We start from the raw sequence: 18,513 nt of genomic DNA on the forward strand, positions 1-18,513 counted from the left end.
TGATTGAGTCAGAGTCGTGAGAAGCGGCGGTCGCTAGGCGACGCCACGCGCGATTCTCGACGACGGAGGACGTGGGCCCGGCAGCCAGTCACCTCTCGCTACAGCCCTCTGGGGGCGTGTCAGGCAGCGCAGAGCCAATCCGTGGCCGAGGAAGCAGCAATAGGGCGGGGCCTTCCCCTCGCCAATTGGAAGTGCCAGGAGGTGGGCCTATCGGTCCGCGGACGGCTGAGGCGCCATGAATATTTTACCCAAGAAGAGCTGGCACGTCCGGAACAAGGACAATGTCGCCCGCGTGCGGCGTGACGAGGCCCGAGCCCGGGAGGAGGAGAAAGAGCGTGAGCGGAGGGCGCTGCTCGCTCAGCAGGAGGTGAGCCCCGGGCCCGGGCGGACGCGGCGCCGCGGCTCAGCGCGCAGGCGCCCCGGGAGGCGCCGGGAGCTGGGCAGTGCCAGACGCGGGGCGGCGCGCAGGCGCGGGGCACCCCGGGCGGACCTCGGGCCGGGCTCCCGGGAGGTGCCCGCGGACCGTGCCGACGCCCGCCTCGACCTCTCCTTGGTCCTTTTCGAGGGCCGGAGTAGGGGCTCGTGAAGAATCCGAGCCCTGGGCAGCTCACGGAAGTTCGCGCCACTTGTTCGTTTACCTGTACAAACGCCCAGTGTAGTGAGCCCCTGTTGTCTCCTGGTGGCTCAGACAGGAAAGAGTCTGCCTGCAGTGCGGGAGGCCCCCTGGGGTCGGGAAGATCCCCTGGAGGAGGAAATGGCGACCCGCTCCAGTATTCTTGCCTGGAGAATCCCCTGGATGAAGGAGCCTGGTGGGCTACATACCATGGGGTCGCAAGGGGTCGGACACGACTGAGCGACTTCACTTTAGCTTTTCACTGTTGTTCACCCCGTGCAAAGCGCTTGGTTTGCAAAGTTTCTCTAGCCCTGTTCGTTCTTAGCGGGGCAGTTCTCTCCCTTCGGCGGAGAAGTGAGATGGCTTCAGAGGAGAGACAGCGAAGCGACAGTGGTATTAGTCCCGCTGCACCGGGCGCGCCTTTTGCCTGCACCGCTGCACGCAGACACTAGAAGCTCTCGTTGTAACTCCTCACCTGTTTGGTTTACACCTAGCTTCCAGTCCTTTGACTAATCCGATCGTCAGCACTGGCTGGGAGGTAGTCAGGGTTTTTAAAGTTCACATTTATGGACTTCTCTAGTGGTCCAGTGGCTTCCAATGCAGGGGAGCCAGGTTCAGTCCCTGGTCAGGGAAATAGATCTCATATGCTATAACTAAGATCTGGTACAGCCACAGTAATATTTTTTAAGTTCACGGTTATCAGTAGAAATTGGAAATTAAATGGGCATAGTGACTTGGTGCCCTGCCTGTCCTAATAAATGTTTTGGCTGCCTTTATGGCTGTTTTCATTGTGTCAAAGATGAAACCCCCTGGTTTAGGAACCCCCTGGTTTACTGTTTGGAAGGTGGCTTACAAACCACACCTTGCCTCATTGCTCCCTCCTCTCCCCAGGAAGGGTCAGGTGCCTCTTCTGGGTTCCCAGCACCCCTGCTCCCTTCCTTCGAGCCCTTAGCATCACAGCCTGTGATTTTCCATGGTTGGCACCAGGCTCAAGAGTCCCTTGGGTTACAGCTAGGTTCTCAATGTTCTGCCTGTGACTTTTTCCTCCAGGCCCGCACAGAATTCCTACGGAAGAAAGCTAGGCATCAGAACTCACTTCCTGCACTTGAAGCAGCAGAAGCGGGAGCCCCAGGCAGTTCTGGCCCTGTGGATCTGTTTCGGGAGCTGCTGGAAGAAGGGAAAGGGGTGACGAGAGGCAATAAAGAGTACGAGGAAGAGAAGCGACAGGAGAAGGTAAGTCGGTCTCACCCTCTTCCTCAGATCCTGGGTGGAGCTGGGGGTGGGGGTGCACCTTGCCCTCAGGAGTGACTACGGGAGTGTTTAGGGGTATGGTGGCGATTAACCAAGCTAGAGAACTCAGACCGGCATTAGAACATAGCGTGTAGGAGGTGCTGGTTACTGCCGGGTGCTAGGCACTCTCTAACCTGACATGCAGACCCTGAAGGTGTTTGGGAAGTTAAGCTTTTAAAATGTCAATCAGCCGCTGCTCTCACCTGCCCTCAGGGATTTCCCATCAGACGGAACTGCCTCCACCTCAGTCACTCCTCTGCCTGGCTTGCTTCCAGGTTTATTATCTCCCCAAAGATGTTGCCTTTGAACCCTAACATAAACAGCTCCCTCCTTCCTGTGCTGTTTGCTGCTGAAGCTGCCCTTGTGCCCCAGAGCGGGGCGCCCCGGGTACTGGCCTGTTTAGCCCGAGCAGCTGGTGGAGTCGGCTCCTGACAGGCTCTGCTGGCTGAATGTCTGGTTCTGCCTCCGCGGGAACCTTGGCTCCCTCAGAGGGAACATGCTTCCTGTTCTCACTTTCACATCTTCTGTCTCCCTCAGGAGAGGCAAGAGAAAGCCCTGGGCATCCTGACATACCTGGGCCAGAGTGCAGCGGAAGCCCAGACTCAGCCCCCATGGTACCAGCTGCCCCCAAGGCGGGGCAGCGACCCCTCTGGTCCAGGACCCGATGAGAAGATCAAGAGCCGTCTGGACCCGCTGCGGGAGATGCAGAAGCACTTGGGGAAGAAGAGAAAGCACAGCGGAGACAGCGGCGGTCACAGCACCAAGGAAAAGAAGGGGCTCGAGAGACAGCGACCCAAAGAGTGAGGGGCCTCCCTCGGCCGCGGCCACCACGGGAGCTCTGGTTGAGGCGGGGCTCTGGGGCCTGCAAGGTCAAGCTCGTTTTTGTAACTCCTTTGAACGTTTCCAGCCTGTTCTCAGGTCTGCAGAGACTACGTGATATCATAAGGCCACTGCTCCGATGGCTGGGGGGACATCTGCTCAGCTGCTTGCTGAGACCTATCGTTCACGTTGTATAGGTTAGGTCCTGACAGATGAAATTCAGTGAGAGGGAAGCTCTGAGGCTGTTTCTGAGACCAGAGTTTGAGGAGCAGAGGTCCAAGTAAACAGGCGTGCTTGTGTTCCTAGGACGCCAGACCCCCAAGTGCAGCTGGCACCCTGCTGGGCCCTTCCTCCCACAGAGGAGGGGGTGAGCCAGACAGTGCGCAGGGCCGCCCAGCTGAGGACTGACGGGGGACACTGCCCAGGGTCACTGCCCGTCGGGACAGCGAGGCCAGCTGCCGGGTCCCAGCGTCAGACCCCTGCCCTTCGAGGGGCTGGGCCTCCAGCTTCCCACACTGTCCTCTCCCCCCAGGCCTCCGTCCCTGGAGCAGCTCCGAGCGGACCGACTGCAGCGGGAAGCGGCTGAGAGGGCGCGGGCGGAGGCCTTGCTGGCCCGGGTGGGCGGCGCAGCGGCCCTGGAGGAGCAGCCGGAAGAGATGGATGAGCGGCGGAGGCGGTACAACTCGCAGTTCAACCCCCAGCTGGCCCGGCGCCCCCGCCTGCAGGACCCACCAGCAGCTCCCTGACTCTCAAGGGGGGACAGGAGAGGCCGCTGCTGCCAGCCGTCATATAAAACTATTTATTCATAAATATTTTCCAAAATGAAAATAGGTTTACCAAAAAATGTCCCTCACTGGGGAGGGGAGGGGGCGGCCCTGGCCCGGGCCCGGGGCGGGCTGGGGGAGCCTCTGGCTCCCCGCTGCCGGGCGCGGGGCTGCCGAGGCCGGGCACCGTCCCCAGGGCGGGGCCCTCACCTGGGCAGGATCGCATGCGGGGAGGGGAGGCGGGGCCGGTGTCACTGGAGGTCCCGGTCCTCCAGGTAGCGGTACTCAAAGGTGAAGCCTTCCTTCTTCCGCTGGCCCCACTTCTCGTAGTCAAAGTAGATGTAGGTGCCCTGGCCGGGGGAGAAGGCGGTCAGTGAGGGCACAGTGCTTGGGGTCCGGCCGGAGGGCTGGCGCTCAGGGCCCGATTCGCGCACGCACCCCCTCCCTGCATCCGCACGAGGGTCCTCTTGGGCGGGAATGTGCTCGCCCCGCGTGGAGCGGGGGCCTGGCTCCCGCCGCTCCTTGCAATGGCTGTGCCCTTGGAGCACTGATCACTGCTGAGTGTGAGGCACACCCTCGAGGCCTCGGAACAGGCTGGAGCCTCCGTCCAGACATGCTGCCAGGACAGATGTTGTATTGCAACCGCAGTGTTGCTGGAACTTCTGAGGGGCTGACAACCTAGAAATACACTCCCTTCAGAGGGTTACGGCCGAATGGGCAGGGGACAGGGCTGCAGTCAGTGTCCGGGAGACACCAAGGGGAGGGCGGGTTCTGAGTGAATGGTGGGCGTGCTTCAGAGAACCTATAAGAACGGGAGGGAGGCCCTTGTTCAGGACCCTGGGCTCTGCTGAAGGCTTGGCGGAGAAGCCACTGTGGGACACGCCAACTACAAGTTGAAACGAAGCACATCACAGCCAGGACACTACATACCAGGCACCGGTACTACACTTACATGTGATCAACTCATTTAATCCTCACAACAACTGCGTTAAGGGGGGCCCTGTCACCCCATTTTTACAGATAAGGAGATGGAGACACATGTTCACGTGAACCGTCCAGTCACCAGCCAGAGCTGGGTTCAAACCCAGGTGGTCTGGCTCAGTGAAGTGGAGGCACTTGTACTTGTTAGAATGAGAACACTTCCCCCTCCGTGTTGCCGAGCCCCTGCCCTGCTGGGTGTGGGGAGTGTTGCGTGCGCCCCGATCTTGGGTGGGAGACCCTGCATCCCCCACCCCTGGCCGGAGGCGGGGCAGGGCCAGGCTGTGCGGGGCTCGGAGGCACCTCGGAAGCTGGTTCCTCTGGCCTGACCCGGAGCCAGCCAGGCCGCCCGAGGGGCGCTACGTGGACTCAGCCCGCAGGGCCCAGGCAGACGGGGCACGGGGAGGGGCCCTCACCTGCTCAAACTCATCCGTGATGGTCTTGGGCTCCTCGTGCCTCTGGAACCACATCATGTACTTGGTGTGGAACCGCCAGGACTGCTTCTTCAGGGCCTTGGCCGCCAGGTACTGCGCCTTCGTGCCCTGGGGAGTGGAGGCGGGGGGCTCAGGGCTTGGGGCTGGGGCAGGGCGGCAGGCTGAGCCCCGGCCCCGCCACAGACCACACCAGCGCGGCTCAGAAGGGAAAGGAGGCAGGAAGTGGGAAGTGTTTTCAGAAACGCTCTGAAAAGGAGAGAGACTAATCGTGATGAGAGCTGAGAGCAGGCAGTTTAGAGACTTTCCCAAGACGGGCTGAGGGCAGAGATCACGGCGGACTCACTGGGGTTGCAGAGGGGGGACGGCTCCCTGCTGGTCCTCAGGGAGACCCGAGAACATGCCCACAGTGCCGGGCCGTCGGGGCAGGTGGGCGGGTGCTGTGGGCCGTGCCTGCAGTACTGGGGCGGGCAGGCTCCCTGCTGCTGCCCTGGACAGGCCAGCCCCAACCTCAGCAGCCCTGACCCTCCTGCTGGAGCGAGTGGGGGTGGGCTGGGGGGACTGGGAGGGTGCGGTCCCGGAAGCCGCAGAGGGGCACCCACCTCACCCCTGCAGCCCAAGGGGGCGGCAGGGCTGGCGGGGAAGCTGGGGGGCCCTGCTGTACCTCCAGATAGTAGAAGATGAAGAAGAGTGTCTCAGTGGACAGGCGCTGATAGAACTCCACGGTGTCTGAGTGTGGGGGTGGCATCTGGTGGTGGTAGGGGGGCGTCGGGCAGGGGTTCCGGGGCAGGTACTGCCTATGGGGGGCGGGGGAGTCAGGGCCAGCGAGGGCAGCGGGCCGCGGCCCCGCCCCTGCTCGCCACGGCCCTCACCGGATGCGTTCCGAGTCCGAGGGGTGGGGCATGTGGTGCCAGGCAGCCTCCTCCATGGCCTGCTGGTACAGCTGCTCCTTGGTGAGAGGCACCGGGCCCAGCGGGCACACGCCCAGCGACAGCGGGATGCTCACCTCCGACAGCTGCAGGGGGGGCTGGGCCGAGGCCGGGGGTGCCGCGCTGCTGCTCAGGAGGATGTCTGCGGGGCGGGGGGCAGCAAGCGTGAGGCCGCGGCGTGCAGCCGGCCTGGCGGGCCCACCCCAGCCCCGCCGCTCACCTCGCTCGGTCAGGTGCAGCGTGGGCACGGGGTCCTCGATGCCAGAGCTGATGGCCGCACGCTCCGCCATGGACTTCAGGGAGCTCAGGGGCTCGGGGGCCTGGGGAAGAAGGGTGGCTGGCTGAGGCCGGGGCTGCGGGCGGGCCCTGGTCCTCGCGGTTGGCACACCCGCCGCCCCGCTGGGGTTCGGCTGAGCTGAAGCTGTGCGTGTAGGACAAGGGCTGGCAGCGCTGAGCGGTGGGGAGAAGACCCGGGCACAGCCAAGCGCCTGCCGACCGGGGCCCCCGAGACCCCACACTGCAGACGGTCAGCAGCGTGGGAGCCCCACTGGGCGCCCCGCATGCCGGCAGGGCCCCCACTCGGGCCCGCAGCTGCTCTGCCTCCTCGCCCCGCGCCGCAGTGACGAGGCTCCGCCTGCTGCTCGGGCTCCCTTACTCCACAGCGTGCTGCACACAGGCCCCACGGGGACCTTTCCACCCGGGCCTCTCCTGTCATCTCTCCTCAAAACCTTTCTACCCGTCCCCACCGCTCGCTCAGTAACCAGAAGAACCAAAATGTGGACCAGTGTCAGGAACCTCAAGACTTGTTTTTCTCCAGAAAAATAAATGCACACACGGAGTTTCCTATTCATTGTACATCTCTGGGCGAAAGACAGTTCTGAGCGCATCATGAGGCCCGTTCCAAAGAAGCCCTCACGCTGGAGGAGGGACTGTGAGCCCTTCTGTTTTCCAGTTGAAGGAAGGAAGGGGCAGGGGACAGTGCAGGCCTGGGCCTCCCGAGGAGCCAAGGGCAGACTCACCAGCCCAGGAGGCTGAGCCTGGCCCTGCTCGCGCCCGTCTACTGAACCCGCCCAACCCACCACTGTGTCCTGGCAGCTGCTCCTGCGGCCGTGAGGCCGCCCGCCCCTGCCTGGGTATGAGCCCTCCCCTCGCCCCAGCCCTTGCTGGGGCCTCCCCAGGTTAAGGCAGATGTGCCTGCGTGGCCCGCAGCACCCCGTGCCCTACCCTGACCAGACCCGCCCCAGCATCTGCAGGGAAGGTGGGAAGCGAGTTCAGCCAGCACAAAGTGGCTCAGAGCAGACGGGTCTGAACTCAAGCGTTGTTCATCTTCCGAGGGAAGGGGACTGAGCCCCGGACAGTCAGTCGCGTGAAAGGACAGGCTTATGGGGCGAACTGGGGACAGATTGACGGCTGGAAGGAAGCAGGTGACAGTGGTCACAAGGAGTGAACACATACAAGCAGGGGTGAGGCAAGGGTCCAGGGGGACAGAAACCCCAGCGCGGAGCGGCAGAGGCCAGAGCCGAGGTGACGGGGCAGGTGTGCTGGAGAGGGGCTGGGGAGCCGCGCGGGCTGGAGGAGAGGCCCCAGGGGGCGTGGGGAGCTGGGGCGGAGGCGTGGGCCCACCTTGATCTCGGGTGCGGCGCTGAACTGCGGAGGCCCGTTCAGCAGGCTGCCAGCTGCCTTGGCCTCACTGAAGCTGGGTGTCGGGGAGCTGGGGGGGTTCACAGGGAGCGGCACCAGGAGGCTGGGTCCCCCCGCGTTGTTCCCTGAGCCTGGGGCCACGCCCCCGGCACCGGCTGGGGCTGTGGCGCTGGGTTCCTTCCTGCAGAGGGGAGCAGACGGGCGCAGGCTCAGGGGAGGGTCCCAACTGGGGCGGACAGGAAGACTCAGGGGTCGGGAAGGTCACAGAGGGAGCGCGCACAGTGGGGCCGGCCCGGGGGGGGGCGCGGTCAGCCGAGGACAGGGGCGCTGCCTGGGAATGCGAATCCTCAGGAGGCCTCCTCAGCAGTGGCCAGTGCAGGAGGGTGTGGGGAACGCCCACCCAGAGCCCGGGGAGGCACCTGGGGTCAGCCCGCGTCCCCCACGGGAGGTGAGCACGCACTCCTGGAAGGAGAACCCCGCGGGGGAAGGGGGGCTGCCCTGAGACCTGGAGGAGTGCGGAGAAGAGGTGGGTGGGGACCCGCACTTGGAGAAGTGAACGCAGACCCGCCCACAGAGCCGGGCCCTGGGGCAGGACACAGCCAAGTAGAGGCAGAGCACCCAGCAGTGTGGGGCCCTGGGAATAGCCCTGCTCGGCCAGGGGCTTCTGGGGAGGGCCCACTGGTGCAGATGGCTTGTGTCTGCGCCCTGGGGCAGTGGCCGTGCTGAAGGCTGCCCGCCCCTCTGGACACTCACGTGGTGCTGGGAGGCGGGTTGTGGGGGCCGGGCGGGGGGCCCAGGGCCTGGCCACCTGCGCTGCCGCCCCCTGTGCTGTTGAGCGCCGCCTCCGCCGGGCTGTCCGCCACCACCGAGCTATAACCTGGTGGGCGAGAGGGGTCAACAGCGGCCTCCAATGCAGCCCCCCAGGTCTCCCCCACCGCCCCCACTTACTGGTGGCGCCGTTCTGCTTGCCAGCGCCTCCGCCTCCGCCGCTGTTGCCCCCACCACCTCCGCCGCCGCCTCCCGCCCCAGGCTGGGCGCTGGGGGGCCGGGGCTGGGCGCTGCTGGGCCCGCTGGGGGCTGGCGGCGCCACAGCCTGGGCGTAGGGGGCGGGGGTGCCCGCGCTGTGGCTGGGCGCCGGGCTGGCCTTGGCGCCCAGGGCGCTCGTGGGGGCGGCTGCAGCCGGGGCGCCGTTGCTGCCAGGGGCAGCGCTCAGGGCAGAGGCGGCGGGTGGGGGGCCGGGCGGGTAGCTGGGCGGCACAGCCGGGGACTGAGGGTGCTGGCTGCTGTGGACGGGCTTGGAGCCGTTTTTGGCTGGAGACTGTGGGTAGGAGGGAGAAGAGGGTCAGGACTCAGGGGGCCGCCTGCACACCCTCCCCCCAACAAGGCCCATCCTTGGCCTTGGCCTTGCCGCCCCGGCCCTTACGGGGACCTGGTGGCTTCCAGCTCCACGCTAACACCACTCACACGTTTCCAGCCCGCATCCAGCCCACCACATCCTGCCTGGACAATGCCCTGCGACGTCCCACAGGGACCTGAGACCCCATCTGAGACCTGAGACCCCGTCTGATGATGGCGGACACCCCCACGACGTCCCATAGGGACCTGAGACCCCATCAGATGATGGGGGGACACCCCCACGACGTCCGGCAGGGACCTGAGACCCCATCTGATGATGTGGGGACACCCCCAAGACGTCCCGCAGGGACCTGACACCCCATCAGATGATGGGGGGGACACCCCCATGACATCCGACATCTGATGACCCAAGGGGTGGGGGAGGTAGTGGGAACCACAAATGTCCTCAGGATGAGGTGGCTGGATCCAACATGCTGTGTTTAACACAACAGGAATTCTCAATTAACCTGTCCCTAAAATAACTTGGGAGGCCACTGGTGACCCCCACGCCACAAAGTGGAGCCCGGAGCCCAGTGCCAAGCCCATCCCGCCCCGAGGCTGAGCTGCTGCCGCCCGCGCTCATGCCCCAGGGCAGCCGGCCCCGCCGCCCACCCCCGATCGCCCCGCTGCCTCCCAGGCCCTCGGGCCCACCGAGCGCCGAGCAGGACTCATGACCCAGACTCTGCCTCTGCGCCCGTCACCCCATACCATCCCAGCTTCACCACCCCGGCCTCAGGGTTCCCCTGGGGACCAGCCCTCCCAGGAGCCCACACTCCCTCTGCCTAAGACCCTTCGGGTGTGACGGGATCCCTACAGCGTGCCCCCATCCAAGCAGAGGCTCGGGAGGGGAGGCCTGTGGTGCACACGGCCAGGGCCCAGGGCGCCCCTAAGCAACGCAACCCGCGCGGTTCCTGACCTCTCACTGCTCAGGCTTGCTGGGCCCCTCCAGCGCTGCTCCACCAGGAGAGCTGCTCCACCACCGTGGACCCCTCAGCCCCCAGCCTAAGGTCCCGTACTCCGTGAGCCCAGCGCGCCTGGCCAGCTCCCCGCCACGCTTCCCAGCCCCATCACGACGGGCCTACTCCCCGCCGCTGCCTCACGGGGGGATCCTCCTCTAATGCCCAGGCCTGCCATCTCTGCAGGGAAGCACCCGCTGACCATGCCCGGCTGCTGCCGCAGGCCTCCCCAGGCCCGCCCAGCGTGTCCCCGGAGCCCCGCATGAGGGCCATGCTCAGGTCTCAGTCAGCCCTCGGGAGCCGGGAATGGGTGAGCGCCGGCCCATCAACGGCCAACCCCTAGCACACCCACCTGGCTGACTTCACTGTCCGTCGAGCGCCCCCTCTTCTTGTCGTCTTCCGAGTTTTCCTGAGGTTCGAGAGGTGCGGTCAGAACCTGTGAGTCTCTAGGGCCCGGACAGAGCCGCCAACCCCTGAACCCCTGATCTGATACCCGCAGGCCACTTCTGGCCCCAGAGCTGTTCAAGCCCCCATGACCTTCGTCTCCAAGGGAACCTACCTAACCCTGCTACCCAGGGCACCTGGCTTCTGGCCCCAGGGCTGTTCAGGCTTTGTGACCTTCGTCTGCAGGAAAACCAACCTAACCCTGTTCCCCAGGGCACCTGTGTTCAGGGGCCACCACCCTCGCCAGCTCTCAGGGACCCAGGAAACAGCTCTCCTTAGGGAGTCCCCCCTCCCCCTCCCAGGGGTCCAGCAGCCTAGGCACACTTCCCCCCGTCCTCCACACCCGGACCCACAGCGGCCCTGACTGCCCTGCCAGTGATCTACGGCCGAGGGCTCAGAACCAAGACACGGAGGCTCCTGGCGGGACACCCCTGAGATCCCACCTCCGCGTCCCCAGTCCTGGAGCCTCCCGGCGACGCGGCCCCCAGGCCTTACCGTGGTGCAGTTGGCCGGGCTGGGTGGGATGGGGGAGCTGGAGGTCGTCGAGGTGGGCGTGCTGCTGGACTGGTTGAAGATCTCGTCCTCCATGTGGCTGTGGCTGGGGGGGGAGGTGGCGACCAGCGCCTGTGCTGTGGGAGTGGGCAGGCGCGTCAGCGGGTGGCCCCCTCCCTGGGCCCCGCCGCCCCCACAGGCCTGCACTGCGCTCACGAATGTCCTCGAGGTCCAGGTCGTCGTAGAGGAACTCGTTCTCCTCGAAGTCAGGGTCCTGGGAGGAGTCCACGTAGTACTCGACGTCGTCCTTGATCTTGCGGATGGCGTCCACCAGGATGGAGTCGTTGTCCAGCATGCGCAGGATGGTCTCCAGCATCCGCACGTGGTAGCGGTGTTTCTCGATGTGCCGCTTCAGGCCCTCAATCCGGTCCTGCTTCTGCTGGCGAGCCCAGGGCCAGGCTCAGGGGCTGCGGGGCCTAGCGGCCCCCTGCCCCACAGAGCCCGGCCTCAGTCCCTGGGCCCGTGGAGACCCTGGGCCCACCTTCAGCGCTCCCGAGCCCGCAGGGGCAGCACGCGCCTCCCACCCTGAGAGCGCTGGGAACGGCAGGGAGAGCCAGGGGTCCCCGCAGCTCCCTGCAACAGGCCCCAGCCCACCCACCCGACCGCCCGCCTCTCAGCAGCAGCCCTCACCAGAGCCCGCCCACCAGCCGGGACCACCCTCTGGAGCACAGAAACCCCCTCGCCCCTGCCTCACTCTAACAGCATAACAGTCACCCCCACCTGGGGGTGCGTACTGTTCATAACTGACCGTTTCTGTCACCACGCTGACACCCCACCCTCATCCGTGGACCCCTAAGAGGGGGCCGGGATTCAGAGGCCTGCCGCAGAGGCCCCATCACCTTCAGGACCTGATGTCTCAGTTCTCACATCTCAGCGCCAGGTGCCATCCCTCCGCTCTGCAAGGACCCACCTCCCTCTGGCACCCACCCGCCCCCGTGCCGTCCTCTGCCCTCCTCTGCACACACAGGGGCACCCCTGGAACGCAGACCTGGTGGTCCTGGCTCTCCGGGACTCAGGCCCTGGGCTCTGCCTTTGTCTCAGAGCATGCCTCTCCTCAGGCCAAACCAACCGTTCCTCCACGTCGCGCTGTCCCCACACCTCCTGCCCTCCTCAGGTCCTGGGCCCTCGGCGGCTGGGAGGCCACAGCAGCAGCTCCCCAGCCTCCTGCCCTTGGGGCCTCAGGCCTCACGCTTACCCTCCACCCAAGCCGAGCTCAGCACCTTCCCCCAGACTGCCCCTCCTGGTGGCCCGCTGTTCACCCGGACGCCAGAGGGCACCCAAGGGCCTTACCCTTCCCTGCACCCCCGCCACCTGCCCCCCTGCCAGCACACCCCTGCCCCTGCCCCCTGCTCTCTGTGCTCCAGGCCCCCCACCCCCGCCCCCTGCCCTCTGCACTCCGGGCCCCCCACTCACATCCTTGTCGCCCTTCTTCTTGCGTGTCTGCACCGACAGGGACTCCACTTCGCTCTCAAACTGGTCCACCTGCATGTTCAGGGTGTCGATGGTGTTCTGCACACGGAGGGGAGGCAGCAGTCAGCGGAGTCCTCGCCCCGCAGACCTGGGGCCCCGGCTCGCTCAGCCCCGCTCTGCCCCGACGCACCGTGAGCCACTGGCCGACCTCCTCCTTCTCCTTCTGGGCAGGGTCCACCTTCTGCGCCAGGCCCAGGCCCTCCTTGCTGTAGGCCTTGGTCTTGGTCTCTCGCTCCACGACTTTGAACCGTTCCATTTGCTGTGGAGAGCGCCGTTGGCGGGGTCCCGCGGGCAGGAGAGCAGCTGACTCGGGGCCGAGGAGCCCCACGGGAGCCCCAGGGCCGCCGCCTGCCTCCCCCGCCACCTTACTCTTCTCAGGGCCTCGGTGGCCCCGGGACTCCTGCCACCCCTGCCTCTCAGACACCAACCCCGAGCTCCTACCGTCTCAATGAGCTTGCGGTTGTCTATGAGCTGCCTCTTGTCCTTGATCTCGTTGGACGCTACCCATGTCTTGATCTGGTCCCTCAGCCGCTGGACAGGGCAATGGCAGGACGGTCAGGCGGCCTCAGGGCGGCCTGGCCCCCAGCTCTCCAGCCCTCGGCTCCCCGGGACCCAGCAGTCCACGCTCCCTGTTCCCGCCGCCCTCAGGACACAGAGTCCAGGCCCCCAGCCCCCTCACTTGAAGCTTCTTAATCTCCTTCTTTAGATCAGCCTCATACTTTTCTTTCTGGTTCGCGTTGGCTGCATTGTGGAGCTGCAGGACGGAGAGAATGCAGGCGTCAGTGCGGTTCTGGCTGCCCGACGGCCCACTGCAGGGGAAGACTCCAGTCTCTCTGCGGGCCAGGGACTCTGGGGGACCCACCCCCCGCGCCCACCAATCCACCCCAGAGCGGCTTCTCTGAGGTCCTTAGCATCTGGACAGGCAGGCCCTCTCCCGGTCCACACTCAGGAGCTCCTCAACCTTGTCCTGTTCCCCCATCCCTGGAGGTGCACCTGGATTTTTAGGCCCAGCCCCTGTACCTTCTGCCAAATATCTTCAAATTGCTCCACGCCCTCAGACACCTTCTTGAGGCAGCGGTCAATCTCACCTGGCAGGGAGGAAAGGAGACTGTGAGCGTCCTGCCAGAGGCTGCAGGCGCCCGAAGAAGAGTTCCGAGGAGTGAGCACGCGGCATGCCGGCGCGAAGCCTGGTACCTTGGAGTTTGCGCTTGTCCGCCATCTTCCCTGCCCTACAGACACGCTCTCTTCATACTCCCCTGGAGATGGACGCTGCTGGGACAGAGCGAGAGGAACACACGTTTACTCCCTGGCTGATGAGGGCCACGAACGAGGCCGGGAACTGCAGGGTGCATGGAGGATGAAGGGGGAGATGCAGTAGCTATCTGGTGACGGAGATCAGGCTCAGTTCTCCTCCTCCGGCCTTGACTGCCCAGCACAGGTCTGACCCACAAGAGGACTCTAGAAGTTTCTGACCAAGGAAATAGACTTTTTGCATGCCTCTGACCCAGGAAGTGGAAAATTCCTAGGACATGAAGCACCTTCTCCCCCAAGTGACACTCAAAAGGATTTCTTGGAGCAGGAAAATGGCACACGGCCAGGTCAGGCTGACTGCTGGGGACAAGACCTTAGACCCAGACCATGATTCCCTCAGAGGAGTCACGCACACAGGTGACCAGAATCCTAACACAGGGAGAGGTCACTCCTCAGACAAGTCAGGAGAGAGAGACCGCTGCATCCTACGGAGAGGAGTCGGATACCGTACACACATGGTGAAGTTGTAAGGAACAGAGGGGAAGCGTGGTAGGGGCAGAGAGAAGGTGCCCACAACTGAGAGAACTAAACCCACCCCCTTACAGAGGGCTGGACCCCAAGCAGAAGACGGCCTTCGACCTCTGATAAGTTTACTCCAGACGAGAATCCTTAAACCAAAGGAGATAACGCTACTAACCTATAGTGCCAACACCAAAAAGGCTTAGAGGCGTGGGGCACCGAGCGCCACCCAAGAGGCCCTGGAGAGGCGAGAACTCCGACAGAGATGAGGGCAGAGGGAACCTCGGTGGAGGCGGGGCTATCTGCACCCATGCAGGAAGGAATTACAGGTCAGGTGCGGCGGTGCTGCAGACTCAGGGACACCTAAGCCCTCTGACAAGCCTCCTCTACGCAGAGATGGGCATTTCCAGCCTACAGCAAGTGACACGCAACCCAGAGGGGACTGAGATCACAGGAGAGCCACCAGAAGCTTTCCCTGGGGGGACGCCGCCCCTCAGGACCCAACCCCAAGCCCGGGAGAGATGGAGAGCCTCAGGGAGGGAAGTCCCTGCAGAGGGGGGGAGGACCCGAGCAGCCCCAACTGCCCAGGCAGAACGAGCAGGTCGAGGAGCCTCGACCCAGACAGAGGTCACGCCAGGAGGGCCCCCAACACAGAGAAGGGAGCCTCCAGGAGAGTCCTGTGCCGCAGAACTTTCCATGGGGACAGGAACATCCTGCATCTGTGCCGTCCGTGAACGTAGCGAAGGCAACGTAGAACGCAGCTACAGGCTTTGCTACCTGGTTGAGATTCCAATAAAACGTGCTAGTAGCCACCGGAGGGACAGTGTCTCAGGGAGCACGCCTTCGAACCAGCAGCAGCCTGGGACGGGCCCGCCCTCCAGAGGGACCCACTCTGGTGACGCCGACCTCTGAGCGGTGGGGGAGAGGGCAAAGCGAGAGGAAGAGCAGCACCCTCAGCCAGGGCTGGCTGACACGACAAGGCGGGGAACACAGGGCAACTCCAGCTCCAGGAAGGCGGGGCAGCCAGAAAAAGCACCCAGGAGACAGCAGCACAGAGGGGCTCAAAGCGAGGTGAGGCAGCACCTGGATCGCCACGAGGCGTGCAGGGGTGCGTCTGAGCCAACACCCCGATGCTGGAGCGCAGCCTCCTGCCCGGGGGTGTGGGGGCCTAAGAGTTAGACAGAAGCCTCTGCTCCCCGCCTCCACTCCAGAAGCCCCACGTGGGGCAGGGATGGGCGCTCCAACCCGGAGGGTTTACACCCCGACCAAGGCCCCGCAGGCCTCAGGGAGGGAGGTCCCCACACTAAATGGGCCTGGGCACCCAGCCCAGGAGAGGAGTTGATACCCTCTGGAGGGGGCAACAGACTGTGGCAGCAGAAGTCCTGAAGGAAGCAAGGTGACAGGGCCAAGGAGAGCCTGAGCCGAGGAAGCGATGTTTCAGATAGAGCCTCCAAGTGGGCAGGGCTGAGCCCGAGAGAAGACACCACCTGAGCTGGGGAAGGCAGCGGTTCCAGAGGAAGCATGTATGCCCGCAGCCCAGGGCGGGTCAGTACTACAGGAGCTAAGAGCCTTGGCTGCAGAGGCACCGTGCCCCTCCCCCCCCACAGAGAACCCCCACAGCAAGGGGGAGCCTGTACCTCAGGCCCCCAGGGAAGGCCTAGAAAGGGGGCTGGAGCCTGAGTCCCGAGGCAGAGAAGCCTCCTCACAGAAGAGCCCCAGGCTGACAGGACTGGGGTGCTGCCGCTCTCAGCGGGGCCGCCGGGGAGCTCCGGGGCAGGCAGGCGTGGCAGGGGTCTCAGGGGGAGAGGTGCAGGTGCGCTCACCGCCCCGAGTCTCAAACAGCACCCAGGACTCTGGGAACCCTGGCCCAGGAGACTTAACCAAAACACTCCATCCAAGAGGAAGGCACATCCCCATGAGTCAGGAGCCTACACTGGGGGTAGCGGGTGAGCAGTGAGCCAGACCCACAGGAACCAACAACCACTCGAGCGGGGCTAAAATTCACACAGAAGAGCCCTCCAAACCATCACTTCACGGGAGATCACTCTGCCACATACAGGCCCGAGGAGCTGAAGCCTTAGTCCTGGAGAACTAATACCAAGCGGTCCCTAACCCTGGGGGCTGCCACGTGACGTGGGGTGAGGCGCTCTGGCCTGCTGGGGAGTGGTGCTGGAAGGCCTTCCTTAACCTGGGAGGCCACTGACACCAGGAGGCGGACGCACTAGGTTCTAGGGTGGAGGGGGTTATCTCCCCGCTGCAAGGCCCGGACCAAGGCTGGGGGACTGGGAAGCCCACCCTGGGGTCTTTGGTCCTGCGAAAGTGATGACAGGGGGTCTTCCCCTCAAGTCTCAGGCATCTTGCCCCCCCCACAACAATGAAGCTGGGCCTGAGGAGAGAGCAGACGCCGAGTTCCGTTGCTTGTGGGACATCACCAGAAGGACGGAGGCGTTAGCCCTGGGCACCAGCATCGGGAAGGGTCCTCAGTCCCACGGTGGGGGCACACAAAAGAGCACAGACACCTCAAGTCCCACAGTGGTCCATGCCAACCCAACAAAGACAGGACCCTACCCCTGGAGAAGGCAGCAGAGAAGCTCCTCATCCTGGGGGAAAAAGCCCCACTGCGGCCCCCAAACCCCACACCGCACAGTACAGGAAGCTCAGCTTGAAGAAACCTTACACCCCGAAGGGGCTCCAGAAGGGTGGTCTGGGCAGGCCTGGGCCCGGGTTCCAAGACTGCTTACACCAAGAGCAATCTTTACGGCTGGGGAGCTTCCACAGCCACAGTGAGGAGCCCGAGATGAACACCCAGGGCCTGGGACCCTTGCCCCCTGGCAGGATCACACCCCAGTGGAGGGACTGATGGGAATGGAGGCAGGAGCCTCAGACTGAGGCAAGTGACAGTCGACATGATGAGGGCAGGGGGGGCAGGGAAGGAGCCAAAACAACCAGCACCAAAGGACAGGAGCAGCAACTGGGCGGGAGGGGATCGCCCCTGGGCTGACAGGCAGGTCCTACTCAGAAAGAGAGGTGCTGGTGCTGCCCGCCAACAGGAGATCGCTGACCCACAGGAGCTCAACAGTCCCACCAAAAAGACGCTGAGGCAGGAGTGACATCAAGAGGAAGTCCACACCCGGAGCGGGCTGGGCAGAGAGTCTGGATCCAGGAGACAGAGCGTCCAGAAGAGCCAGGAACAGATACTTAAAAGTAACAGCCGAGGCCCAAGTGGGCAACACCGAGGACAGTCGTGACACCCGCGGGGGTAAGGCCTGGGCCGAGGGCCGTGCAAGCCTTAGACCTGGTGGACTTGTCAAGCCTTAGACTTGGAGGACTTGTTACTACAGAGGCAGAAACTTGGGCTGAGACTCCAAGCTCTGGAGCTGATGTCTTCACTCCAGGGAACTGACACCCACCCCGGCCCCGACCCCTTCCCCAAAGAGAGTGGCGCCCGCGGTGGGAAGGGAGCGGGGAAGAGGGATCCCTGACCCCGGGAAGGGTGACCCCCCCCTCTCCTCGTCCGGGGGACTCGCAGCCCTACACCCACGCGAAGGGGGCAGCCTCGCCCGGAGACCGCCCCCCCCCAGCACAGGGGCTGCAGCCGAGGGGTGGGGGGCAGGCACCTGAGCCCCGAGAGGGCGGGCACCTGCGGCCAGGGGCGCCTCCATCCTTCCAGCGAGGAGCCAATACCGACGCGGAGAGGGGCGGGCACCTCGCACCCTCACACCCCACGGGGGCCCGACGCGGACGCCGCGCGGGGCCGGGGTCGCGGGAGGACCCCCGGGCGCGGCTGAGGGGCGTGGAGGAGGGAGGCGGGCGTGAGGGGGCCGCGCACCGCCCGGCGGACTGCGAGCGCCAGGGCCGCGCGGGGGCGGGGGCGCCGCGCCGGCCATGTCGCGACAGGCGGCGGGGTCGCAGGGGCGGGAGGCGGCGGGGAAGGCGGCCGACGGCGCCGAGGGAAGAGGGGAAGGGGTCCGGCCCAGTCGAGCCTGACGCTCTCACCACAGGAGCTGGCGCCGCCGCTGAGGAGCGTATCGCGACAGGCGGGGGAGGCGAGCGCCCGCCGCCTTATTCTCGCGCCCCGGGCCCGGGCGCTATCGCGATAGCGGCGCGAAGCGGAAGTGGGGTGGGGGGATGTGGGCCCGGGGTTGTTCTGACGACGGGGTCGGGGCTCAAGGGAGGCCGCGGCGTCTGCCGAAGGCTCCGCGGAAGCTGACCGGGCCCGGTCCAAGATGGCGGCGGCGGAGGAGGCCTCCCCTCCTCTCTTCTCGTCTCTGGCGCCGACCCGCCCCCGAGCCCCGAATATAGGCCTATCATTGCTCCGGCCGCACGTCGCTCTTGCCCGTCGGGCTCGCTCTATTGGTTCTTGTTGGGGATGCGGCCGGCCCCATCTTGATGATTGGACAATCCCTGCAAGGCGCGGCGTTCGATTGGCTTCCCGCGCGGGCTGCTAGGATTGGCTCAGGC

The 18,513-nt window shown here is 65.0% G+C and overlaps 3 protein-coding genes across 6 annotated transcripts; 1 reads left to right on the plus strand and 2 right to left on the minus strand.

The window, feature by feature from the left end:
- Positions 1-194: 194 nt before the first annotated feature.
- Positions 195-3,550, plus strand: LENG1 (leukocyte receptor cluster member 1). Its single transcript, XM_043900345.1, has 4 exons — positions 195-367; positions 1,664-1,846; positions 2,441-2,703; positions 3,255-3,550. The coding sequence occupies exons 1-4, from the start codon at positions 236-238 to the stop codon at positions 3,466-3,468; spliced, it is 792 nt and encodes a 263-aa protein (XP_043756280.1). The 5' UTR covers positions 195-235; the 3' UTR covers positions 3,469-3,550.
- CNOT3 (CCR4-NOT transcription complex subunit 3) lies at positions 3,508-18,317 on the minus strand. 4 transcript variants are annotated; one of them, XM_043900327.1, is made up of 18 exons: positions 18,049-18,317; positions 13,477-13,554; positions 13,303-13,370; positions 12,962-13,036; positions 12,724-12,813; positions 12,413-12,541; positions 12,226-12,321; positions 10,969-11,191; positions 10,756-10,889; positions 10,169-10,225; positions 8,414-8,783; positions 8,219-8,342; positions 7,448-7,646; positions 6,045-6,144; positions 5,768-5,966; positions 5,560-5,692; positions 4,881-5,006; positions 3,508-3,836 (listed from the first exon to the last, which is right to left on the minus strand). In XM_043900327.1, the coding sequence occupies exons 2-18, from the start codon at positions 13,499-13,501 to the stop codon at positions 3,738-3,740; spliced, it is 2,247 nt and encodes a 748-aa protein (XP_043756262.1). In that variant the 5' UTR covers positions 13,502-13,554; positions 18,049-18,317; the 3' UTR covers positions 3,508-3,737. The 4 variants fall into 4 exon arrangements, with proteins under 4 accessions (XP_043756262.1, XP_043756265.1, XP_043756261.1 ...); XM_043900330.1 differs by having other exon boundaries at positions 10,969-11,188; positions 13,477-13,551; positions 18,049-18,316; XM_043900326.1 differs by having other exon boundaries at positions 13,477-13,551; positions 18,049-18,316.
- On the minus strand, positions 14,376-18,039 carry LOC122692603 (basic proline-rich protein-like). The gene is made up of 2 exons (XM_043900347.1): positions 17,670-18,039; positions 14,376-14,463 (listed from the first exon to the last, which is right to left on the minus strand). Exons 1-2 carry the CDS (start codon positions 17,937-17,939, stop codon positions 14,416-14,418), a joined length of 318 nt encoding a protein of 105 aa, XP_043756282.1. The 5' UTR covers positions 17,940-18,039; the 3' UTR covers positions 14,376-14,415.
- Positions 18,318-18,513: the final 196 nt, after the last annotated feature.

The sequence above is a fragment of the Cervus elaphus genome, chromosome 4, assembly GCF_910594005.1.
Source record: "Cervus elaphus chromosome 4, mCerEla1.1, whole genome shotgun sequence".
NCBI classification, from domain to species: Eukaryota; Metazoa; Chordata; class Mammalia; order Artiodactyla; family Cervidae; genus Cervus; species Cervus elaphus.